Below are 26,105 nucleotides of genomic sequence, written 5' to 3' on the forward strand. Positions count from 1 at the left end.
AACCCATTCCCTGCCACAAGGAGCTCAGAGAACTTGTTCCAGGACAGCAGCCAGTATTCTTGGGGTAGAGTGGTGAGTATTCCTTAAAACGGTGGAGCTCCCCCTCCCACCCTCCTGGGGTGGAGACTGTGACCCTAGCCTGGCCAACCACAGCCTTGAGCCACTCTACCCCACAAAGTAATTGGTTCAGCTGTGGGCATGTGAGCTGCATCCAGCCAATCAGCACAATCAAATCCCTTTGCCCACCCTAGGGAGGGTCCTATGCTTGGCAAGAGAGACTCAGCCCTGCTCTTAAGGAGCTTAGGACCCTGGTAGGGGCAACAGGTTTTAATCAAGCATTACACAAATGTTGATACCAATACTATTGCAATAAGAGCAATAAAGAGAAAGGACACTCTCCCTACTTTTCCTGGATATTAAGATAATAAACTGCTTGAAGAATATGTATCCCTTTCTGCATAAATGGGGCTGAAGACATTTGCCCATTGTGTTTAACATGAACCCGTGTGACAAATTCATGTCAGAGTTTCATGCTATGGAAAAAACTTTTGTTTAGAGGAAGTATATCAGTTTGGAAGGAAAAACAAAGCAAATGCACCAGCAGTTCTGCTGATCTTTTTTGGGTAGGTACCAGGAAAGCTCAAAGCGAACGTGATACTCAGGTACAAGGACTGTGTAAGTACTATAAGAACAGAAGTAATTCTGTTCTCCCTTGATCCAGCTCCAACCTTCCTCTCTCTGACTGCCTGATCCCTCTGCCTCCAAAGTGGAAAGTATGTGCCCCCAAGATGTCACAACCTAAAGGGAAATTGTGGAAAATTCTTTGTGGAGAAAGTGAAAATAAGATCATAACAAAAGGGTTTCACCCCACCCCAGTTCACCAAGAACTTTGAGGACTTCAGGCCCCGGTCCCGCCCCATTTACCTGCCTAGTTTCCCTGGTCTGAGACTTCCTAGATGGCAAGCGGGGTATGAGGGGCAGGTCTACTAAATCAGAGAAGGAGCCTTCTTCTGCCTGACCGAAACAACAAGACCGCAAAGAAGGAAACAAAAATGAGCAAAGCATCTTAAGGAGAAAAGCAACATGCCAGGTTTCACCATGAACATCCAGCCCAGCTGCCCATCCCCACACAGGGCGACAGTCCTCCCCATCATCTCACAGATTGCTCAATGAAATGAAAACGCTTCTTATTCCCACTTCACAGGTAAGAAAGCTGAAGCTAGAAGAGGTTATATCATTTGCCCAAGGCCACATGACTGGTAAAAGATGCAGACAAGATTCTTCCTCTGGCCCTCAGGTCGCAGGGGCAGCTCTATGGTACCACAGGGTCTGCCTGGAAACAAGGGCATACGGAGAATCACACTCGCGCGCCCAGTGGTTGCTGGAGAAGAAAACCTGGAAAACAGCTGATGTGCAGGGGTAAGAAGGTCTGAAATCCCAGGGCAGGTGCCAGAGTGTAAGCGCCCCTCCCACCCCTGCCCACCCAGCTAGGTGACTGTTGCACCCTCCATGCAGAGTAAAGGCCCGGCAGTTGCATTTATGGCCACGATGCAGGGACACCTTGGGTGTGTGGGGAGGCTGCCTGAGACAAGGTGGGAAGTGTCTCCGCTTAGCAGCCTCTGGGGCCAAATCTGCCAGCAAACCAGTTTCACACATAAAACAGCCAATATCGTGGCAGTGGAGAAGCAGAAGCTAGAATTCCCAAAGTCCATCGTCCAAGCTGGGAGACTGCATTTCTGCCAGGCCACCCCCAGGTCATGGTCTGAAATCCTGCACACAGGGGACTTAGCTCTTAACCCTTATGACCCTGTGTGCACCAGAACCATACACAGCCACCAGAGAGGTATTCCTTCTGTTGACAGTCGAGGGGAGACTTGGAATCCCCAAACAGCAAGACAGGGCACAGAGGCTACTTCTCGGGGCCTGAGCGTGAGGCATCTGCGAGCTTGGGTCGGGTAGGCTTTGGGAGTTGGGAAGGGTTCCTGTCTCTGCATTTCCCTGACCAGGTGGCCCTGGAGATTGCGGGCAAGCAGAGCGTCAGAGCAAGCGGGCACGGGGCCGTGGCCTCTCCGGCGGCAGCTGTCGGCTAGAACCAGGCAGGGAGGCGCCGCCGATGACGGCACCTCATGAAACATAGATGCGGGCCGCCGCACTGCCATCTCCCGGCACCTTGAGCCAAGGCGGCAGCGCCAGAGCCCGTTGGCCGTCTACAGACAGGCTCAGTGACTCCTGTCCCCGGGGTGGTTGCCTGATGTACTGACCCGCCCGACCCCCTGTCCCTACCACCACGGCCTGGCAGCAGCAGGCTCAGACCGGGGGCTTGGGAAAGGCAGGAGCCTGGTCGGCCAATTGGTTTCCCCACAAGGCTTTGTGAGGGGTTATCTGTCCGTGGGCAACACGGGTGGGACCCAGTTCCCGTTAGTCCTGTCCATCTCCCCTGAAAAGGCGAACGGGGCCATATGGATGGAGTCTTCCCCTGTGCAAGGGCCGAACAGGGCTATCGCTGGAGGGTGTGCAGGCGAGGGGCTGAACAAGTGGCCGCAGAACTGTCTGTGCTCCATAGGGTTGGTCTACTCTTTGCTCATCAGCCCAGCCCCCGGAGGAGGAGAAGTGGGGAGGGGTGGGGGGTGGGGGGGTATCCTCCAAGCAGGGCAGGGGTCAGCGTTTGCCCCTCCCCAGAAACTCTGGGGTCTGTCCTCAAACCTCCTTGGCTGCCAAAATCTGCGCTGCGGACATTCCCTGCCAAAATGCAAGACCAGCTTCCTCCCGAAGGCTGAGCAGAAAGGGGAAAGGTCGAATCTTAAAACTGGCGTCAGGCAGGACGGGGGGAAACTCTGACCAGGGCCCGTCTAAGCCGAGGTCGGGCTGGACCCCTCGTGTGCCAGGTGGGCAAGAGCGCAGAGGCCAGGCCGGTACCCTCAGCGGCTTCGTCCGCATGCGGCCAGGTCCCCCTTCCGCGCTAGCAGTCCCGGGGCGCGCTCCCCGGCCTCGGACCCCGGCGGCGAGCCGCGCGGACCCCTGCCTGCGACCCGAGGGAGGCCCGGACCCCTAGCCGGCAGGACTGCGCGCCGCCCCTCCCCGTTGGTCCAGGCGAGCGCCTCGCTTCCCCTCCCCCCTTCCCGCCTCCCCGGCCCGTGTCCCCGCCTTCCCCGCGGGCGACGGGCGACGGGCGGCGGCGGCGGCGGTGGCGGGAGGAGCGGGCCGGGCCGAGGCAGCCCCGACCTTGCGCGCTGCGATGTAGCGAACCAGCGAGGACCGAAGCTGCGCGCACAGCCGGAGACACAGCTGGAACCAGGGCCCCAGCCGAAGTCGAAACCTCAGTCAGAGTCCGTGGCGAGCGAGCCCGGAGCCGACGAGCCGAGTACGCAGCGCAACCCGCGTGGGGTAAGAGTCACTGGGCTAGGAGCGCTGGGTCTCCGCGGTGTTGGGGCGCAGGGAGGCGGTGGCGGATTCCGCACTGTTTGCTCCAGGCGTTTGTGAGGTCCAGCCGGTGGCGCGCAACTGAGCGCATCCCGGGAAAGGCCAGGCGCCATCGAGGCAGCACGAGGAGCTCGTTCCTGCGCCCAGCGCGCAGTCCCAGCTGCCGTCGCCAGGCGCTACCTTGCCTACCTGGTGAGCCCACCCCACGCTTCGGCCCCGGGCACCCCAAGAGGGCAGCAGCCCCGGGGACGCGAGTCCCAGCCCTGCGAAGGGCATAGCTCCCCACGCCCTTCGCAACCTTTCGTGGCGGCGCAGGTCGCTGGGGAACTCCAGGACACTGGGCAGCCGAAAGGGCCGCCCGCTGTCCCGGCTGCGCCCCGGAATGGGGGCCCCAGAACGAGCGAAAGCGCGGGCCCCTCTGCACGCCCGGGGACTGCAGCCGCAGCTTCGTGTCAAGAGGGTATTTTTTCTAAACAATACCGCTTCATTCGTTCGTTCGTTGGTTCCTTCGGGCAGCTATGCCGCAGAAAAGCGAAAGACATCGGCCGGAGCCCCGGCTCTCTTCGCCGAGGACCCCGACGTTTCGCCGCCCGTGCTCGGAGGCGCCCCCAGCCCACGGCGGCCTGCCCTCGCCCGCACGGGTCGGGCTTTTCCTTACCCAGAGAGGAACCCCAAATGCTCTTCGCAAAATCCAATAAAGACATTCCCGCGGCTTCTCCGGGGTTTGATTGTTGACGCAGGCTTCCCGGGCACACAGCCGCTTCTCTAGAACCGGGTCTCGGAATTCTGAAATTGACCAGCCTCCCAAATCTGAGCGGTTTCGGCGGTAGTAAAGCGATGGCCCCGAGACCGGAATCGCAGAAAAGGGAACCCGAGGCTGGAATCCTGGTTCCAAGGTTTCCCGATTTAGGAATTCCCTGAATCTAAAAATATTTGAGCCCACTTTACTGAGAAACTAAGGCTTGGGTGTCCCGTTGGCACCCCAGGGGCCTCTGACAGCGATCGAGGCTAGAGCAAGGCCAGGTTGCTGTCCACTTGGCCAAAGACACGGTTCTAGAGCAGCAGGGGCGACACGGGAGGGGGCTTGCTGGCTCCCTCCCCTTTCTTCAGCTCTGCTCGGAAAAGGAAAAGACGTGGACGAGGGGCATGGAGACCTGGCTGCCAGGACTCAAGAAGGTAGAGACAGAATTTGTTGCTCTTCCAGCCAGGTTCAGAGTGTGCTTTTCTCGGAAAAGCCACTCCTGGGAAGCTGTGGTAACAGCATAAGCTGACCCTAGGCTCCCCCAGTTGTGTGACCAGTCTCTGCCACTTGCCCAGCCTTCTCTTCTCCTCCGCTCAGCTATTCTCAGGAAGCAGAGAACGACCAGTGAGCGGACTCGGGTGAGCCATGAGGCCAGCCCTGCCAGCTGCTGACAAAGTTCCGAGTTGCATGCTCCCTGAAGCACCCCACTCGGCCATCCTGCCTGAGTACATCCCAGGTCTCCCACCAGGACAGGCTGGGGAACCCCAAATAACAGGAAGGCTGAGGCTGGGGTCCTTGGAAGCCTAAAGAATCCGGTGAGATGGTTCCCAGCCCCTACCTGAGCACCCCTTTCCCCCCTCACCCAGTAATTGCTTATATTCAAAGAAGCAAGAGCTTTTATTGGAGGGGGGGAGTAAAACAGACAGAAGGAGGTAGGTGGTCCCAGATGCACTTCCAAAACTGGGTTTTCTAGTTTGAACTTCTCCGCGGCCTAAGAGGCTTAGGGTTGGAATGTCCCAGAGAGTCATGGATGGCCTCGAGGGCAAGCCACGGCACATTCCTTCCCTTTTCCTAAAATCCGTTGATTCTGGTGCAGAGATTAGGGCAGCGTACCCCCATATAAGTGCGTGGAAGGATGCCCCCCATGAGGACCCTCCAACCACTCTTCCCAAATAAAACTACTAACCCGTTCTTGGGCACAGAATCTGTTTTGAGCGAGCCCAGCCTTAGGAAAGGTCCCTATGGTGACTACTTCAAACCCTACAACAGGCCAGACGCCTCCACTCAACCCAGCCAGGACTCTAAGCCTCCAAATTTCCTGAAAGTCACAGAATCATTGCTAGCTCCGCATGGCCCAAAGGGATAGGGAATAGGACACCTGGTTCCAGCCCCAGTAAGCCCCTTCCCTCCTCTCCTCGCGTCCCCATCGTCAAGTGAGCTGCAAGTTGAAGCAGCAAGTAGGGATTGCCCAGTCTGTGTCAGACATGGAAACTGGGCACAGTGCAGGTGGAGCCTTGCTCAAGGTCACACAGCAAAGCTGGGAGAACATTGAACCCCTGCTCTTACTCCCGCAAGGGAGCTGCCTGCTGTCCCGTGTATGTGATGTATCTGTGAGTGTGAAGAAAGACCCTTCCCTGCCGGGGATAGTGGTCAGTAGAGGGTGAGGCTGGGGAAGAAGAAAGTGCCCAGGTCCTTTCTCCAGCCAACACCCTATCCGGCCAGCATCCTCATCGGCTCCTCTCATTCAGCCATTCCCTGGGCCCAGCAGAACAGACTCCCCCGGGCAGTCCCTACTAGTCACAGTCTCTCTCTGGGGCCCAGGGCCTCTGGGGATTTGGGGCTTCACCCACAATAGTCTGAAGGCCTTTCCATCCACATAGCAGGCATCAAGATTTCCAAATATAGGGACTAATGTGACTGTCCAAAACACTGCCAGAGGCTTGGGTCCAGAGGAGCACACAGCAGGTGCTCAATAACTACATTAAATGCAATAGTGAGGGATCCAAGCCCCTCAGACTGAACAGCTAGAGCTACAGAGTCACAAAACAGTCCCCATCTATGAAAATCCTGACTCTTTACACTCCGTGGATAGTGAAAAGCAGTGGCCCTCAGCCTCTGAACACCTCTGAACAATAAAGGCAGAACATTTATTCCAGGTCCCCACCCAGAAGAACACTATACTTCCCACATTGGCGGGCTGAGAACAAACCTCCTGTCCCCTACCAGCCCGATCTGGTTCCGAGCAGTGTTCTGGGACCCAGAGCCTGGCTGTGTGTGCACGATGTGCAGGGAGCATGTGTGCATATGTGTGAACAGCACACACCTAGGTGGGTACGCACTACATGTGTGTATGTGTCTGCTCCAGTGTCCTGTCTGTACCCAGGCAGGCTGGGTCGCAAAAAGAGGTACCTGCTGCTGCAGGAGACTCAGCCAAGAAATACGGTAAAAGTTGAGGCTGAGGGCAAATGTTGGACAACCATACTTCCCACGTCCCCCTCCTGCCACCCTTCCCCCACCTACACACACCCAAGATTATTTTCATCCTGGGGAGCTCAACTTCGAGAAACTCCCCTTTGGGAGGAAAGGGCAAGAGTCGCTGAGCCTCCCCAACTCAAACCCGTGGGATACATCCTCCCTCTGGCCTCAGCCCCAGCCCCTGCTCCTATAGTCACAGGCACCCAGTGAGGCTGTGCCAGATCCCAAGGAGCTGTGCTTTCTCCCAGCTCCCAGAGCTGGGGGCCTGGGGCTGACACTCAGGGAGTGAGAGGCAGGCCTGTTTCCACCCTGTACCCACCGCATCCCTGCAGTCCTCACCAAAGAACTCAGCCTGAGGCTGTGGATCTCCTGATGAGGAGCCAGGGTGAGGGATGGAAGGCAGTGCTTGCAGAACATCCCAGATCCTCAGCCTGCACAGTCCCAAGCAGAGACTCCCAGGAGAGATGGGGAGTGCAACAGGCCCTGGGGTGAGGTGCTGGGTCTGGAGTGTAGGGCAGTGCTTCTCCCCCAGGTGCTGTCCTACCCAGCGCTGCTCCCATCTGGGAGCTGGTCCGCAGGTGAGGAGCAGAGGGCAGCATGGGGTCCAGCTCTGGCCAGAGGAACAGGTCAGGGTCGCACCCTACCACCCCATCTGCCGTCTATGTGCTCAAGACTGCAGTCTCAGAGCCGGCTAACAATTGCTGAGCAAAATCCTTCAACAAACTTCACTGAAGTAGGAGGGGATCATTCTGAAGGGTAGGAGGGGAACTTCTTTGCCTGCACCCATGGAGGCCCCAGTGGCGCTGCAGCTTAGCTACCACCGTACCAGGGAGAGACTTGAAGGCAGAAGGCTTCCGGGACTGCCGGCCCAGGGTTGGCAAACGGCAGGCACCTGGCCTAGGCCAGGTGTCTGCAGCTCTGGGAAGCCAATGCAGAGGCCGCAGATCGCTGCAAACCTGCCCTGAAGGTGGCAGAAGCCAACCCCCTGGCTGCCAAGGCTTGGGCCTGGCTGATTTGGCCGGACTGGCGCAAAACAAGGGGAGAGGGCCCCACAGGAGAGGCTGTGGGCCTGGCGGGGCTCTTGGGGTCTCCTGCTGCACTCGCCAGAGGCCTGGAGCCAACAGAAACGTTTCGTCTGATTAGAAGCCATCAGTTCTATCCCAATCCCGGAAAATTGACTGCGGTGCAGAGGGGGAGGCCTGAGAAGCAGCCTTGGAGGACAGGGTCCAAGCTAATTAGCAGGCAGCATCCGGGGGCCCATTAGAACGCAGGCTGCTGTCACTCAGCCGGGCTCAGGTCCCGGGAGAAGAGGCCGAGGAAGGAGGGGCCGGTGGCCCCTAGACGAGGACGCCTCTGGGAGCTGCCGGAACGGGCCCCGGGCTCTGCCCCCGCCCTGGCGCTGGCTCGGAGGCGCCCGCTCGGTGCGATCCTGCTCCGAGAACATTCTCTCATCCTGGGCTGTTCTCGCCAGGGGCTGGGGACTTCGAGGCGGCCCAGACAGGAGTCGATTCTGAACAAAACAAGTCATTTGGGGCTTGAGGTGGGCACGAGCCGCGCGGGACTTGGAGGCCAGATGCGTTTCTTTTGTGCGGCCGAGGGAGAAGTCGGTGCGTCAACGGAGAAGGAGGGAGCGGCGCGGCGAGGCCGCGGGGGGGAGGGGGCGGGGAGGCGGCGGGAAGGTGGCTGCGGAGGGGGAGGGCACGGGCGAGGGAGGGCGGGCGGCTCGGGGCTGGATTCCGCCCGCGCTCCCTCGCTCGCTGGCTCCCTCCCTCCCCAGCCCCCTCCCACCCAGGCCCACCCCACCCACCACCCCTGGCGCAGGGACTGCTGGAACCTGGCGGTGCGCACTGTCGCTTTAAGACAGCCTCTGCCGGCGCCGTCCGGAGCCTTAGAAACCGGCCCCGGATCGGGAGCCGGAGCCGGGGCCGGGCGGGCGGCTGAGGCCCGAGCGGCGGGAGCGCAGCGCGGAACGCGAAGCCGGGTATCCGGTCGCGAGAAACCGCTGCCGCTGCCGCCCGCCTGGCCCCGCAGCCCCGGGCAGTCCATGGGGCGGGCGCGGCGTCGTTCCGGGCGCGGGCAGCCCTGGGGGGCAGCCGCTTAGGCGCTGTGCTCTTGTCCCCGCAGGTCGCAGCCAGGGCGGCCGGGCGCGTCCGGCCCCGGCCCCTGGAGCGCCCGCCGCGGTCCCCGCCTCCATGGACGCCTTCAAGGGGGGCATGAGCCTGGAGCGGCTGCCGGAGGGACTCCGGCCGCCGCCGCCGCCGCACGACATGGGGCCTGCCTTCCACCTGGCGCGCGCCGCCGACCCCCGCGAGCCGCTCGAGAACTCTGCCAGCGAGTCGTCCGACACGGAGCTGCCAGGTAAGCGCTGCTCCCCGCGAGGCGCGCACGGAGCCGAGCCGGGCGCACGGAGCGGGGAGCAGGGCCTGGCCCCCGCGCCGCGCCGTCAGTCTCCCTCTACGCTCCAGGGGCGTCACGACCATTTCTTTCCCCGTTCTCGATCTGGGGGGAGGGGGGGGTGTACGCGGAAATTTACACGCTTTATAAATCGAAATTCAGTGCTTTACTTCTACCCGGTCCCCACGCGCCAAGAGACCGGCAGATGCTCGAACCTACAACGGGAGGGAAGGTCGAACTGACAGCCCCTCTGGATCCGCAGCAAACAGAACGGGGAAAAAATTCGGTTTGCGCAACTGGGTGCCCATGGGCCTCTCAGACCGCAGGAGAGGAGTCCCTCGAGACTGGAATGGGGCGGCGGGCGACAGAAAGTGCCCAGAGAGACAGAGATGGGACAGACACCCCGACAGGCAGTGGGCGACGATCGAGAGGGAGAAATCGAAGAGAATGGGTGGCGGGAAAAGTCAGAAAAACACACTGGGAGGCGGGGGGTGGGGGGGGGGACAACTTCAAGTAAATAGAAGACACAGGACAGCGAGGGCGAGCGGGCCGAGGGGCTCGGCCCGGCTCGGAGTAGGACCCCCTTATCGAGGGAGCCGGGCCCCACGTGGGCCGCGGGACGCGGCAGCCGCCAGGCCGCCCAGCCAGGGCCCCGACTCGGCTCGGGCAAGTCTCCCTCCGCGCTGCCTTTTTGTCCGAGCTCAAGCTTTTTACCCCCCCGGGCTGGCCGCGAGCTGGGCCGGCGGGTGGGCGGTGCGGGCAGTGGCGCTACTAATCCTCGGCCGGTCCCGGCCTCCAGGGTCTCCTTTTGGCTCCCGGGCTCGGCGTCCTAACTCGGCGCTGCCGCAGAGCTCTCTGCTTCCCGGGCCGTGGGCGCCTCTGCTGTGTTCGTTTCTTAATCCACCGCTGAGTGTTTCTCTACACGTTTTTAATCTCTATTTATTTCTGTTTTGCATCCCTAAGTGACTTTCTCTGAGAGGTTCTGTTTGCTTGACTTAAAAACAATCAACGCTGGATTGTACTTTTGTTTTCAAAAGTTTTAAGCGTGGCCTTTGGTTGGTTTTTACTTTTAAAATCCAGAGAAATATAAAGTTATAGATTGCTTTTTAAAACCAAATCTTTGTGGATATATTTAACATTTTGACCGTATTTTTCAATATAGAAAGAATCACTACACTAGGCATATTTCTCTGGAATTTAAAATAGCTACATGCAACATTATTCTTGGGGAGATTTTTAAAAGTCAATCCAAAATGGCGCGTTTCTACAGGATTTTTTCAAAATCCATTTGCAGTGGTGTTATTTTGGTAATTTCAGTTACCTAACTATAGTGTTGTATTTTCCTGGGATTTAAAAATTATCTCTAGAAGGGGATTATTGGGAAGGGGTTAAAAAATCTATCTACAACAGTACAGTAAGTTGGTGGTGGTGGTTTTTTTTTAATCTCAGAGAAATAAATGCCTGTGTCTGCCTGGAGTTTATACACATGCAGCACTGTATTTAGTTAAGGGTGTGTTTGCATGGAGGTATTTGGCTTCTTAATTTGCATTTGCCCTGTGTCCCTATCTGCCTATTTTTAAGAGTTTGTGACCCTTTCTATGGTGTTAGGCACAGAATTGAGTTTATCTGGGCTTCTGTGTTTTGTTTTCATTTTTTTGTTGTTCGTTTGTTTCAACGTGTCTATGATTGAATATATTTTGTGTAGCTTGAAAGAGAGAGAGGCTAGAGCCCCAGGTCACCTAGACAGAGTCTGTCGGTCTGGGCTGCTGCCTGAGGGATTTTCTGGGCCTTGGGACTTGAGGCCTGGAGCTAAGGCCGAGAACACAGCTGTGTTGTGCCTGCCCAGTGTGGCTCCCACACAGCCCTGGGGAGAAGAAAGTGCAGGGGCTGCAGGCCACAGCCTGGTTCGTGCTCCATGGACACACTACCTTTGGGCTAGAAAGATGTGATCCTAGTTCAGGAAAGCAGAGACCCCCAGATTTAGACGCCCAAGAGCCCTCAAATTGTCATATATTTGCGGGTGACATAAGCAGTAAGGCTTAAGCCTGAGCCCAGCCACAAGAGCAGGCCCAGCCCGGCAGGAACCTAGGCCTGTGCCTCTCATTCCCGGGCTCTTCTCTGGGGCACGGCTGACCAAAGGTGACTACCGACGATCAGGCGCCCAGAGGGCTCTTTCCAATAGGGACAATCCTAGGGCCCCTGGCAGGAGGGAGGGCCGCCAGCGCTGATGGCAGGCGCTTCGGTGGAGCCGGGACGGGGTGCAAAAGGGCAGAAGCCCAAGGTGACCGGGGCCTGTCCTGCCCGATTCAGAGAAGGAGCGCAGCGGGGAAGTCAAGGGGCCGGAGGACAGCGGTGCAGGAGGCGCAGGCTGCGGTGGTGCGGAAGACCCGGCCAAGAAAAAGAAGCAGCGGCGGCAGCGCACGCACTTCACAAGCCAGCAGTTGCAAGAGCTGGAGGCCACGTTCCAGAGGAACCGCTACCCCGACATGAGCATGCGGGAGGAGATCGCTGTGTGGACCAACCTCACCGAGCCTCGCGTGAGGGTGAGCGCAGGGTGCGCGTCTGAGGGGACCTTCGAGAAGGGCTGCTGGCTACCTCTGCCGCGGTCCTAAGTCCTCGAAAGCTTTAAACCCGCGCTCAGACTTTGTCTCTTTGGCACCACTCAGACCTGCTCCCTCCCTCCACCGGAGAGGATTCCACTTTAGGCCCCCGCTGCTGCTAAGCCCGTTGGTGATTAGTGACCCTGGCTGCTGCCCGCCTCGAGTCCTACCTGACCCTCGGGCTCTCCTGCAGCCTCACCCCAAGATCCGTGGCCCCAAGGGACATTCCCCTGCCCTGCAGGGCCCAGGGCCCAGGGCCCTCTGGGATGTTACTACCCTACACTGCGCAGAGGGTTCCCCGCCGATGAGGACCTCCGGAGCTGCTGGCACCTTCCCCTGAAAACGAAAGGGAAAGGCAGATCTTGCCTGGCAACCTGGGAGAGGCCTGAAGGGTACCTATGCTTGGGGGTCTCAACACTTCCTGGGGCGGTGATCCCAACCACAGCCTGCTTCTCCTGAATCTCAGTATAGTCCCCACCTGACTCCTCTCCAGTCATTCAGCCAGTGCCGAGCTCGACCCTTTCCCTCATGCCCTTTCCTGTAGGGCTGGGGTCAGGTGAAGGAGGAGCAGCTCTGGTGCCAGAGTGACCCTCAGGCTGGGTCCCTTTGGAGATGTAAGATCTCTGACCCATGACCACATGATGTCTGCACACTCCCTCTCCTCACCCTTTGGTTCCCAGTAAAAGCAAGAGATTCGATGTTCTCTTGCCAGAGCAGCAAGAGAATCATTTCTTCTGTGGGTGTGCAAATATTTAATCAGATATTGTGAGCAAGTCCCAAGCCAGCCCAGAGTGCTACCTGGCCTACTGACTCCCTCCTATAACCCAAGCTCTCACCCCTCCCATCAGGCTAGCCAGCCCGGTGGGACTCGAGTGAAGACAGCACTCAGTAATCCTGAACTCACTAATCCTGCCTGGGTTTATGGTGGCAGGAGTGGTGTGGGGGTGGAATCAGGCAATGTCAGTGTGGGGGATTGGAAAAGGCTGAGATGCAGGGGACCCACAGCCTAGCTCAGGAAACTCAGCCCAGGGTTGGAGGAGGGCTGAGGAGGGTAGAGGTCATACAGTGGGAGGATAGGTGAGGATGGGCAAGTACCATGAGTTGGGAAAGAAGAGGTTCTTACTAAATTGTGGGAGAAAGTGGAGGGGATATTAGAGAGAAACTAGTGAGAAGTGAACAGAAATTAAATATTTGCAGAGAAACATATTTGGCATATATTTAGGCGGCAGGAGAGAAACATTTAAGGGAGGGCAAAAGGATCAAACATGTGAGGAAAATAAAGAATTGACTATTTAAGAAACAGTAATGGTCAGATATTTGGAAAGACGGGGAAGAAACTTAAATATTTGAGGAAGAATCAAAAGGATCAAAAATGAGGGATAACGGAGAAAATGGACTGGGGGGGGGGAATAGTTCAGATAGCAGGGTGGACCAAATGAAAATAAACGTTTGGAGGAGAAATGGGCATATCAAACATTCCCGATAAAGATGGAAACAGATTATCTGAGGAGTGAAAAATAGAATGAAGAATGAAGGGAGTCGGGAGATCTTATATTTCAGGGAAGAGAAATACCTTTTGTATTCGAGGGAGAAGAAAAAGAATGGAATATTTAGGAGACAGACCGGGACCCGTTTGGAGGAGAAGGCCGGAGATGGACCGGTTGAGAGAGGAAGAAAGCAAACGAATATTTGCTAAAACAAAAGAGGATCGCTCCGGATTAGGAAGAGAAAATAGATTTAACTCGGGGGGAGAGGATCTAGATCAGAAAAGGGGAAAGAGGAATGTTTTCTGGGGACAGGAAAGGAACCATTAAGGAGAGGCTGCAGGGGCGGAAATATCGGAGAAAAGAGACGAAATTCGGAGAGAAGGAACCCGGCGGAGGGCTGGGTGGGGGGGGGCGGTGGAGGGAGTGGAGGTGGAGGGGACTTCCCGCGCTCGGCAGCCCTGACCCTTCTCTTGCCCCCTCCCCCAGGTCTGGTTCAAGAATCGGCGAGCCAAGTGGCGGAAGCGCGAGCGTAACCAGCAGCTGGACCTGTGTAAGGGCGGCTACGTGCCGCAGTTCAGCGGCCTGGTGCAGCCCTACGAGGACGTGTACGCCGCCGGCTACTCCTACAACAACTGGGCCGCCAAGAGCCTGGCGCCAGCGCCGCTCTCCACCAAGAGCTTCACTTTCTTCAACTCCATGAGCCCGCTGTCGTCGCAGTCCATGTTCTCGGCGCCCAGCTCCATCTCCTCCATGACCATGCCGTCGAGCATGGGCCCGGGCGCCGTGCCCGGCATGCCCAACTCGGGCCTCAACAACATCAACAACCTCACCGGCTCCTCGCTTAACTCGGCCATGTCACCGGGCGCCTGCCCGTACGGCACGCCCGCCTCGCCCTACAGCGTCTACCGGGACACGTGCAACTCGAGCCTGGCCAGCCTGCGGCTCAAGTCCAAGCAGCACTCGTCGTTCGGCTACGGCGGGCTGCAGGGCCCGGCCTCGGGCCTCAATGCGTGCCAGTACAACAGCTGACCGCCCCCGCCAGGCCCCGCGGGCCCGCGGCCGGCACGGCGCCGGGGCGGGGGCGGCGCGGAGGACCTCGCCACGCCGCGGCCCCCGCGCCCGCGCAGCCCCCTCCTCCCCACCTCCCCACCTCCGGGCTGGTTGTGTGTTTGCTTTTCCGGACCCCACTCTGCCCTCCCAAACGAGACGAAACAAAACAAAAAGACGTCGGAGAAAAAGTGCTGCGAAAAAAAAACGGATGAGTTGCAATTTCCCTCGGGATGGCGCGGGTGGTGTGTGTTGACTCCCTCGGGCCCCGGCGGGCCGTTGCGCGGAGGGGACGCGGCGCGGGAGGCGGGCGGTCCGAAGAGGACGCCCTCGTAGCCCGCGTTCCCGCCGCGCTGGACCCGGAATGAGTGGCCGCGCCTGCGGACTGGACGTGCGGAGCCCGGGCAGGCTGGCCCCGGCCCCGTACGAACCGAGGTGCCCCCTCCAAGCTGGCCCCGGCCGAGCGTACCTTAGCTCGATTCGGATCCGAGTTGGAGCGGCCGTTGGGTCGGGGATGACGGTGCCCAGCCTGGGATCGGGGACTCGCTGTGGAGCCGCACGCGGCCGCGGCGCGCCCGGAAGAGCCGTTGGCCGCCCAGAGCCCCGGAGTCCTCTTTTAAGGCTAAGGAGACGCAGCTGGCGGTGCGGACGTGGCAGGAGAACGGGGTGGGCTCGTCTCCGAGCACCCGGCCTCCGAGCTTCGCCGCAGGCCCAGGTCCTCCGCTCCGCTCCCGGGCTAGGAGGTGGCCCCCTTGGCCCGGCGAAGAGCCCCCTCCTCACCGCCCGCCGTGCAAGAGTCGAGCCGGGAGAGCTCGGGGCGCGGCCAGGGTCCCCGCGCCGCGCCCACTTTGCACACCCGCTCTCCGGCCCGCGCCCCTGTTTACAGCGTCCCTGTGTATGTCGGACTGACTGTATAGAATTATAAATCTGTCTATATCGACTTGTCCATGTACGTCTATTAAAACCATAGTACAAGCGTGCTAACCACTGCCGAGCCCCGACTGCTTCATTCCACTGGGTAGGGAGGCGGGTTAGAAAGGGAACGCCGCCACCGCGGGTCCTGAGGGTTAAAGAGAGGAGCCGAGGCAGCCGCCCTTCAGTGGAGAGGGAGGTGCCCTCTCTTCCCACCGCAATTCCCGACCTGCTCTGCCCGACTCCCGAGAGGGCGCCATTCGGCGCTCCGGCTCCGAGTCCGCGCCCACCAGGCGCTCGCCCGCTGGGCCGCTCGGCCTCAGCGCTGTGCTCAGCCGTCCTAGCCAGCACCCCCACTTCCCCGGCTGCCGGGCTCTGCAGGCTCTTCCCAAGCAATGTCTGCGGGGACCCCCGAAGCCCTCAGGGTGCTCCGTGGCCCTTGTTCACCGGGGGAGTTGGGGTGAGGGCCACTGAGAGCCCCTTTGGTCCGGGAGTTGCCTTTCCTCCTGTGGGCCCAGTACCCCCACCTTGGAGCCCTGCCCTAACTGCTCCAGGCGGACTGAGGGTGCAGGATCAGCCGGTGTCTAGCCAGGGCCTCCCTCAGCCTTTCCCTCCTGAAATGACACTCAGGGGCATCCGGCAAAGCTGTGCTGGAGAAAGTGACCATCACACAGAATTAACTTCTCACTTCCCTTCCACCCCAACTTATTGGAAGGAGGCTGCCGGCACTTCCACCCTCCCCAGGCTTTGGAAACTACTGAACAAGACCAGCCTGTAAACTGCCTGTAAAATTCTGCTTCCCTTAAGTAAGTCACTTCCAATGGCAAAACAAAATGTTTGCAGCTGCAACGGGGGAGGAAGGAGGGGTTGGTATTCTGCTTTAGAATCACCTTGTGACTAGGATTGGTGCTGCCCTGGAGCTGGACCCAGGCAAGCCCTTGATGGGAGTGGGGCACAGCCACGGGCTTGATCGTGAGCTAATAGCTGGAGAGCCCTGTGCACACATTCGCAAACCAGATCAGCCCTGCCTCTGAGGTCAGGAGTGTTGTCCCTATCATACAGATGATGGAACCGAGACTTCATCATGTCATGCAACTGGGCCAAGATCACAGAGAGTCAATAGTCTTTAGATTCCAAAGTATCTTTCCTCTGGTCTTCCCACATTAAGATGAGGAGTGGAGGATGGCCCAGGATGATGCTGTAGGATTTGCATTGTGGGGTTCTAAGAAGGACAGGGCCAGATACACAGGCTAGAGGAGGGAGGTGGGTGGAGGGAAGGCTGGGGCAGGGGGCTGGAGCCAGACCACCCCTCCCCCAACGTCTCCAGTCCAGAGCTCTGACCCCTCATTCTCTGGAAACATAAACATAATCACATCTGGACTCAGAGTGCCTCCCCCAGCCTCACACATCTGCCAAGGCCAGGGGGCCCTGGTCTCTCTTGAGGGCAGAAGGCAGGAGAGACCTAGGAGATGGGACTGGAGGAAAAAGGGAGGCAGAGAGGCCTCTCCTGGAAGTCAGGCCCCGCCTCAGGTGACTCAGCCCACGAGGGGCTCTGGTAGAGACTCAGTGTGGCTTTGGGGCCACAGACCAAACAGCTGCAGATAGGCGGCAGGGCAGAAGCAATCCCAGAATGACCTCATCATCCAGCAAGAACCATGGCCAACAAGGTGAGTGTAAGATCCTGCGTCGGGCTCCCCCCAGCTCTCCTGTGGCTGCAGATAGTAGCCAGCCCTTCCCAGCTGCACCAGCTACAGAATCATCTCTGAAGGGAGGCTGAGAAATATATGGGATTCTGGAAGCCCAATCCTCTGAAAACAAAACAAAACAAAACAAAACAAAACAGAAGGTCCTAGTTCTGCTCTGCCTGAAGAAGATTGGGGAGGGGGTGTCATTCATTGATGCAACATTTACTGTGCTCCCGCTCTCGGTGCTAGGGATCGAGTGCTGGAAAACAGACAGTCCCTGCTCTCATGGACAAGTAAACAAAAATGTGTATAATTACAAACTGAGCTGAGTGCTTTTGAAGAAAGAGAACAGGGTGCTGTGAATAAGAAAAAAAAAATGAGAGTCCTGCTTTTAACAGGACGCTCTGTCTGGCAAGGCTGCTCTGGAGAGGTGGCTCTGTCTCTGTCTTAATGGGTAAGCGCTACCATTTATTGAGCCCGTTTGGGGTCCAGGGCCCAGGGCTAAGTGCACACTCCTCGCTGATTGGCCCTTTAACCTACACAACAACCCTATGAGGAAGAGTTCTCATTATCCCATTTCTCTGATGAAGTCCCTGAGGTCAGGTCATTTGCCCAAGGTCCAGAGCAGGAGTGATGGAGTAGATCCAAGCCCAGTCAGTGCCCACTCTACCTTCTGCATTGGACTACCTCATGCCAAGCACCGTGGGCAACATGGTGGGCAGAAGGCAGAGTTTGACCTTGAAGAGATAAGTGATTTCTACTGGCCACACAGGACTAACCCCAGGAAACAGAAAAGCAGATTTGGTCTCACTTGGTCCTGAAAGCCCCAAAGGGCAGCTGCAGGTTTAGAGAGGTTATGAATTAGAAACAGGAGGCAAGAGGCTGGTGCCCAGCACTTGTCTGCAGACACCCTGGGCCACCAAAGCCAAGTGCACAACCTCCAGAGTGCCTGGTCATTGAGGAACCGAGTTACCTCCCCTAGCTTTATGGCCCCAGCCAGGCTGCAGGCCTCCGCCTGAGCCACAGCATCCCCGAGTGCAGCTGGCAGAGTCATCTAGAAGGGTGAAGAAGTCACAGCTGGAAGGTCTGCCTCGAAGGGGGCACTGCCCAGGGAGTCCAGGCCCTGGAGGTGGCTCTGTGTTGTCCTTCGGCTCCACATGCCTGAGTCTGTTGCTCTCCTGTGAGATTGCAGCAGATAGCAGCAGGCCTCAATCACAGGAGAGCCAGCGTGGGAAATGAGAGGAAGGGTGGTTTATGCCCATGAACTCCCCATCTCCTGGGCCAGTTTCTTGGCTCTGGCATCCATAGGAAGCTTCAGTGTGGTCTTTGAGAGCAAGGGTTTGAGTTCTGGCTCCACTACTGAGTTGCCTTGGACAAGAGACAATTAACGTCTGTGAGCCTGTTTCCTCTTCCATAAAAGGGAATAACAATCACTTCACACAGTTGTTTAAAGGATTAAAGGAGATAACACATAAGGCATTGGTTGTGGTGCTGGCATATAGTTATTACTGATGGTGTTGGTGATGTTGTTGTTAAAATGACACATCCGGCCTCTCCCCTTGAGGGCCCTGTTCCCCACTTTCCACATTAAAAACGCTTCTCTAAGTTTCTCAACAGGTCATTTCTGAAAGTGTCGTTTGGGGCCCAACTTGGTATTCCCTCCAGGTTTGCTGGGTGTTGTGAATGTGATTCATGACTGACTGTCCCACTGAATGTCTTCCCCACTGCATCCCACCCTGGGACCCATCCTGGACTTGGACCCTCAGGAACCCAGCCCGGTGTCCTATGGCCAGGCCCTGGGAGGCCCAGAGGAACTGTGTCCAATCCCTGCCATCCACTGGTCCTGAGGAGAGGCACGTTGGCAGTCAGTACTCTGAGACACGAGCCGGGGGAGCAGAGGGGCCAGTCACCCCAGAATTCTCCTCTAAGGGCTCCCTGCATCATGGGATAAAGAGGCCCGGACACTTCTTTTTGTGTTCTGCTATCTTACTGACCACTAACGTCAGGCCCTTACAGAGTGCCAGGCCCCATGATGCATTTTATAACAATTACAGTGCTCACTCCTCACAGGCAGGAAGGGCACCCTGCCCTTACACTGTTCGACCCTGAGGCTCAGAGGGAATCAATAGCTCACCTGCGATGGCACAGTTAATGAAGGACAGAGTTGGGACCTCACTTGGATCCTCTGACCCAGGTCCATGGTCGTATCTACTACACACTACACTCTCTTGATATTTGTATTGGGCAGCGGCAGGGGGAGGGGCAGAGAGATAAACAATTATAATTCATGTAGATTCCTGACAAGAAGCTGAGCTCAGGGGTGCTCTGGGAGGGAGAAGGAAAAGGCCCCAGGCCCCAGGACGTGCCTTCACTGAGCTCACTTGGCTATAGGGGACAGCAGCAGATGGCACAAGTGACAGGGGGACTGAGGAAGCCCCAGGATGAGGGCGGCAGAATGGAGCGAGCACATGAGGGCATAGGGAAACTCTCTGGCGAAGGCAGGGCCCTGGAGTTTCAACCATTCAATCCAAACTTCTGTCTCATGCAGTATTACAAACTTATTTCCTAGATGCGTGCTTCTCGTCTGCCTCCTTCTAGAAGCCCTCCTAGGCTGCCTCTCAGCCCTTGCTAGCCTGCCTCCTTGGCACCTCTCACCATTGGAACCCCACTGTTCACACTCCTGTGTTGCCTTTGCAGGGCCCTAGACCATGCCTCCCTATTGACTGGTGTTGCCCAGAGCAGGGGTCCACCTACTGAATGGCTATAAGAACTTCAGGAGATGCAGCCGCCAGAGCCCAGCCAGGCTGGGGGTGCTGACCCTGGGAAAAGAGCTACTGCAGAGGAGCAAGTCAAGGTGCAGGAAGCTGCACTGGGACTGGGGTGGAGGAAAGCCATTTTGGCTGTCTGGGTCATGTGGCTGTATCTCACTCTGTGCTATCCCGTACATATTTTATTTCTCTTCTTAGTCTCACTTTATAGATAGGAAGCTGGGGCTTGGAGATGTCGTGTAACATGCCCAAGTGGGCACAGGTTTTAGGGACTCAGATCCTAGCCTGAGCACAGTGCCCACAGCACTGGCTTCTATGAGCCCAGCCTCCTGGAGGCTCGGTTGCTGCAGTCACAGAGAGCCAGGATGCAGAGGCCAACAGGTGTACCCAGCAGCACTTGGAGAAGTGTCTGCACGGTCATGCTCAATAAATACTTCCTGAATACAAGAATTGAGGAGCTACCTTCCCTTCCCCCTCACTCCACAAAACATTTCTTGGCCCCTTCTCCCTCTCCCTGCTCCTTTGTCTCCTCTCTCTTGCTTCTTTCCTTCCTCTACACCACCTATTCCTCCCTTTCAGCACAAGCAGCTCTGGGCACGGCTTTTAAAAGGGAATCGACAAAAAAACACAAACCACCCAATTCAAAAATGGACAAAGGATTTGAATAGACACTTCCCCCAAAGAAGATAAATGCGTGGCCGGTGAGTACATGAAAAGATGCTAAGCATCACAAGTCATTAGGTAGATAGATGCAAATCAAAACCACAGTGAGATACCCCTACACATCCATCACGGAAAACAAACAAACAAACAAAAACAAAACATTAGGTTTGGCAAGGATGTGGAGAAATTGGAACCCGTGATCACTGGTGGTAGGAATGTCAATGGTGCCGCATCTGTGGAAACAGTATGGCGGATCCTGAGAACAGAAGACTTAGAATTCCCATGTGATCCAACAATTCCACATCTGGGTATTTACCAAAAGAAACAAAAGCAGGGATTCAAAAGGATACTTATACGCCGGTTCAGAGCAGCCTTTCTCACAAGAACCAAAACCAGGGAGCTACCCAACCGTCCGTCAACAGATGGATCAACAAACATACAAAGCACTACTAATCAGCGTTAAAACAGACGGCATCTTCTGCCACATGCTACAACATGGACAAACCTTGAAGACATTATATTAAAGTGAAATAAGTGAAATAAGTGAAAGGTACAAAATACAAGTATTGTGATTCCACTTATCTGAGGTACTTACAGTAGGCAAATTAATACAGACAGAAAATAGGATGGCGGTTGCCAGGGACAAGGGAGAGGGGAAATGGACAGTTAGTGTTTGATGGGAATAGAGCTTTATTTGGGGATGAAGAAATGCTCTGGAGATGGATAGTGGGGATGGTTGCACAACAATGTAAATGTACGCAATGTCACTGAACTATAAACTTTACAGGGGCACCAGGGTGGCTCAGCTCGTTAAGCCTCCGACTTCAGCTCAGGTCATGATCTCACAGTCGGTGGTTTCAAACCCCTCATCAGGCTCTGTGCTGACAGTTCAGAGCCTGGAGCCTGCTTCAGATTTGCCTGTCTGTCTGCCTCTCCCCTGCTTGTGTTCTATATCTCACTCAATAATAAATATATATTTTTAAAAATAAAATGTAAAAAAGGTTAAAATGGTACATTTCATGTCTCATGTGTATTTTACTACTACCTTTTTTTTAACAGGTAGATCTGTGTTTATGCCCCTACCTTATGCAGAGTGGTGACCAGAGGCTGGTGTCTAGGACTCTGAGGGACTGAGACCACTGCAGGAGGTGGTCTGCTGTCTGTTGGAAAACGATTCCCTACAGCTATCTTTCATCACAACCGCTCAGAAGCCCCAGTGACAGCTACTCCCAACCAGGCCCTCACCTCACCCTCTTCCTCTGGGTATCCACTATGCACCCAAGAGAGTACAGCTGTTGTGGATGATTTTTGTCTATAAATTTAGCATAAAATTAAACAATAGGTCTGCCACTGTCAGAAAAATATACTATATATTCATAGGTACTATACATTCATATATATATTCATATGTATATTCAGATATACATTCATATGTATATTCATATATATTCTCATATATATCCTTGTATATTTTCATATACTCGACTATATATTCATATATACTCTAATATATTCACATATATTCATACACATTCTCATATATATTCATATATGTTCTTATATATTCTCATGTATATTCAAATATATATTAGAATATATGTTCATACACATTCACATATTCATATTTTCATATATATTCTCATATATTCATATATATTCATACATATTCTCATATATATTCATATATATTCTCATATATTTATATATATTCATATCTATTATTTCTATATATATTCTCATATATATACATATATATTCTTGTATACTCACATACATTTTCATATATATATTATTCATATATATATTCTGATATATTCTCATATATATTCTCATGTATATTCATATATTCCTATATATTCAAATATATTCTTATATATTCATATATATTCTCATTTTTATTCATAGATTTATTCCTATATATATTCCTATATATTATTCCTATATACATTCATATATATATTCTCATATATATTCATATGTATGAATATCTATTATTCCTATATATATTCATATATTTTCTCATATATTCATATATTATTCCTGTATATATTCATATATATTCTCATATAGTCATATATATATATATTCATATGTACTCCTATGTATTCATATATGAATATATAGTCATATATTTATTCTCATATATTGTCATATATATTCATGTTTATATTCATATGTATTCTCATATGTATTCATATATATATTACTCATATATACATTCATATATATTCATATATACATTCTCATATAAATTCATATATATTCATATTCTCATATAAATTCATATATATTCACATTCTCATATAAATTCATATATATATATGGATATATATTCACGTATATATATTCTCATATATATTCATATATATATTCTCATATATATTCATATATATTCTCATATATATTCATATATATTCATGTACCTATTCATATAATCATATATATTCATATATATATTGAGATATATATTCATATATATATTCTTATATATATACATATATAAGAATATGTATATTCTCATATGTATTCATATATATTCATATATACTTTATATATGAATATTCATATATATTCTCATATATATTCACATGTATATTCTCATGTATATATTCATATACATTCATATACATATTAATATATATATTCTCATATATATTTTATATAGTCAAATATATTCATATGTATATTCTCATATATCATATATATTCTTATATATTCATACATATTCTCATATATTCATATATGTGTTCTCATATATATCCATATATATTCATATTCACATATTTATTCAGCTAGTGTTGTTTGGTGATGGGCAGGGGTGCGTTCAGGAATGAATATTTGAATATATATTTATTTATATATTCAAATTCCCATATTCCTACAGCGAGGGTTCCTTGGTGCTGTGTGGGGTTGTGCTCAGTAGCGAATATTTATATATATTCATATTCGCATATTCATGCAGCAAGGGTTGATTGGTGTTGGGCAGGAGTGCACTCAGAAGTGAGGATGGGGCCCGCTGGTCAGCCCCGTTGGCCTCGGAGAGGGAATGGGTCCTTGGGGTGTGGGGCGATGATGGCGTCCAGTGGCGGCAGCAGGGTCTGTGAGGCGGTGCCTGTTGTGCCTCTGTCACATGCCAGCAGTATCTGTCCGCAGCCGGGGTCAGCGTCGAGGTGTGGGCAGTGCCACACCTGTCCTCCCACCTCGCCCATCCTCGCCCTATCCAGGTACCTGGTGCATCCTGGCACGGAGGTTTAGAGATCCTTTGGGGTTGGGGGTTGCCCATCCGCCTGGGGTTGGGGTGTTTGGCCAGTGGGGAGTCGTGGAGCCTGGTTTCCCAATTCTCCCCCAAACTCTGCTGCCCACTCCTGGTCCCCAGGCAGTGGTCCTGCAGCACAGTGCCCACTCCAGGGTCCTCCCCGGATATATGAGTATGTATATGAGTATGTATATGAATATGTATATGAATATGTACATGAATGTATCTAGGAATATATATACATATGTATGTATATATGTATGTGTATATATACATATATATATATATATATATATATATATATATATATATATATGGATATATGAGCACAGTACCATTTTTGCTCTTACGTATGCACAGGGAAGTATCTGAATGTACACGAAGCGTTAATACCACCTACCTTGGGGTGGTGGGATATGAGGCATTTTTTTTCGTCCTAAGTGTTTGGCACTGAGCATGTGTTACTTTTGTAATGATGACGTGAACAAATATTATTTTAAAAATACAAAGACCTATGATCTGTAGGACAGGGAGTGGCCGGCCCACAGGTGCCTATCCTCATCCCAAAGGTATCAGTCATCACCTACCTGAAATGACTTGTCAACCCTCAGGATTCAGCCTCATTTAGGGGGCAGGCCAGATTTTTACAGAAACGAAATTTTTGCATTCAATACATTCTTCTTTAAACGGATGTCAGATTAATAGGTGCCAAGAGGAATGTTCGAAAGAAGAAGAATTTGTAATGCTTTTTTTTTTTTTTGCTAGGAAAAGATGACCCACGTTTTTAAAACAGCTGTCATAGGCACGGAGTCCATCCCTGTCCCTTCTGTCCCCTCAATGCACCCCAATCCCTGGCCCCAATCCTCCAACACAGCAACCTCTTTGCACTGCTACCTAGCCCACGCATACACACACACACGCACACACACATGCACACACATGCATACAGGGTGTGCCTGCCAGCCAGCATGATCATGGAATCTTTATTAAAGAGGTCCAAATTACCAAGGTTTTACTACACTACTAAAAATAGTCATGCTTACTTAGCCTGCCTAATAAGCACACCATTTCTAATTTTTCTGCCTGAGTAAACTGAAACATCATTCCAGAAATACATTTTTACTGAAACAAGAAGACTTGTTTTTTCTTCTTCGATCATACATTTTCCCCCTCTCCCTCCTCTCCTCCTCTCTCCATCCCCTGTGTCCCCCTCAGCTCCCCTCCCCTACCCATTTTTAAACTTCAAAACATAAAGGGGAAAGTAACAGTAATTTGGACTTGGCTTTCACACAAAATGGACCAATTTTTTTTAAGTGTTGGTAATTTGTCCTGAAAATGGATATAGGGGAGTCGGGCTGGGAGGCTTTGAAGAATGGGATTTTATGAGAGGAAAATGAGGCCTGAGTGTGTGGGAATGTACCTCCCCTCCGTGCCTGGAACAGTGCAGGCACGTGTAATAACCACAGCTAATAGCACCATTATTGCTATTATCACATTATAGTATTATTATTCATCAGAATCAGACAAAGCATATTAACCCATTTAATTGAACCAAGGGCTTAACGTCCCAGTGACTTCACTGAAAGTGCTTGGCAAAGTCTCCCGGACGTTGCAGCCACAAAGCAGCCGGCCACTTTGCCGCTTGCCAGGCTGTGGCAGGGCCCGGCAGAGGTTTCCCCAAACTGTTCCCGCCTGTGGCCTATCTGGGAACTTTCCAAGACACACTGGGAAGGATGCTTATCCCCACCCTCAGTCCAGCCTTTTCATGCACACACCTGTCTGTCCCTGTGGATAAACCTGGCCTGACGAAAGAGGGTGACACAAAACACACATGCACACATACGCACGCGGTGTGGCCAAGGACCCCTCCTCTATCCCCCAAGCTGGCACTCCTTTTGACTCACCCAGTCTGGCACACGCAATTCATGCTGAACACCCGGCTTCTCCTGAACTTGGTGCCCACTGCTCCAAAGCTCCTGGACTCTCTCACAATACAGAGATCGGGTGGGGCTGCCGTGTCCACCTCTGACGGCCCCCAGGCTCAGAGAGACCGACCCAGCCCAACTAGGGAAGGATACAAGCAGAGCTGCGGCTGGTAAAGGCAGCTGGGGGAGGCCAGGACCCCTCTGGCTCCTCGCTCCTGGGGTGGGCTTCTCCCTGGGGCAGGCTTTTCCCTGGGGCTCAGCCTTCCCTTCGTGGAGCCTCGGTGTTCCCCTCTGTCAAATGGGCACTGGACCTGCCATCATGCCTCTTGAGAGGTTCAGTGTCAAGGTTTGAAGGGACCCTGGGTCCAGCATATAAGACTTTCAGGTAGGCTACTGCTTCAGAGGCACAAAATTGTTCTTAACCTACAAGCTCTTTGTTGGTCAGCAGGCTCAGCCTCCCTCCCCTCCAGATTCCCCCACCGCACCACTGCCAGGTGGCCCTATGGGCAAGTATCTGGCTTTACTGGGGATGATAACACCCGCCGAGGCCTCAGCAGGGCTGCTGCAATGCACCCAGATCCCCCACTGGATCAGGAGCTACCACCTGAGATGGCATCACCTTTCCACCCTGAAGTCCATTTCCACTGGGCATGGGGCAGCAAGGTGCACGATGACACCACCTCAAGCCCAGCCCAGCCGACCTCCTTGGGGTGAGGGCCCAAGACCAGAGT

At 53.7% G+C, this 26,105-nt stretch overlaps 1 protein-coding gene across 2 annotated transcripts; it reads left to right on the forward strand.

The window, feature by feature from the left end:
- The first annotated feature begins 3,167 nt into the window (after positions 1–3,167).
- PITX1 (paired like homeodomain 1) lies at positions 3,168–15,153 on the forward strand. 2 transcript variants are annotated; one of them, XM_060636095.2, is made up of 4 exons: positions 3,168–3,384; positions 8,762–8,995; positions 11,342–11,574; positions 13,605–15,153. In XM_060636095.2, the coding sequence occupies exons 2-4, from the start codon at positions 8,830–8,832 to the stop codon at positions 14,145–14,147; spliced, it is 942 nt and encodes a 313-aa protein (XP_060492078.1). In that variant the 5' UTR covers positions 3,168–3,384; positions 8,762–8,829; the 3' UTR covers positions 14,148–15,153. The 2 variants fall into 2 exon arrangements, with proteins under 2 accessions (XP_060492078.1, XP_060492077.1); XM_060636094.2 differs by lacking the exon at positions 3,168–3,384 and adding an exon at positions 8,090–8,244.
- Positions 15,154–26,105: the final 10,952 nt, after the last annotated feature.

This window comes from Panthera onca, chromosome A1 (genome assembly GCF_046562875.1).
Source record: "Panthera onca isolate mPanOnc1 chromosome A1, mPanOnc1 haplotype 2, whole genome shotgun sequence".
Classification (NCBI taxonomy): domain Eukaryota; kingdom Metazoa; phylum Chordata; class Mammalia; order Carnivora; family Felidae; genus Panthera; species Panthera onca.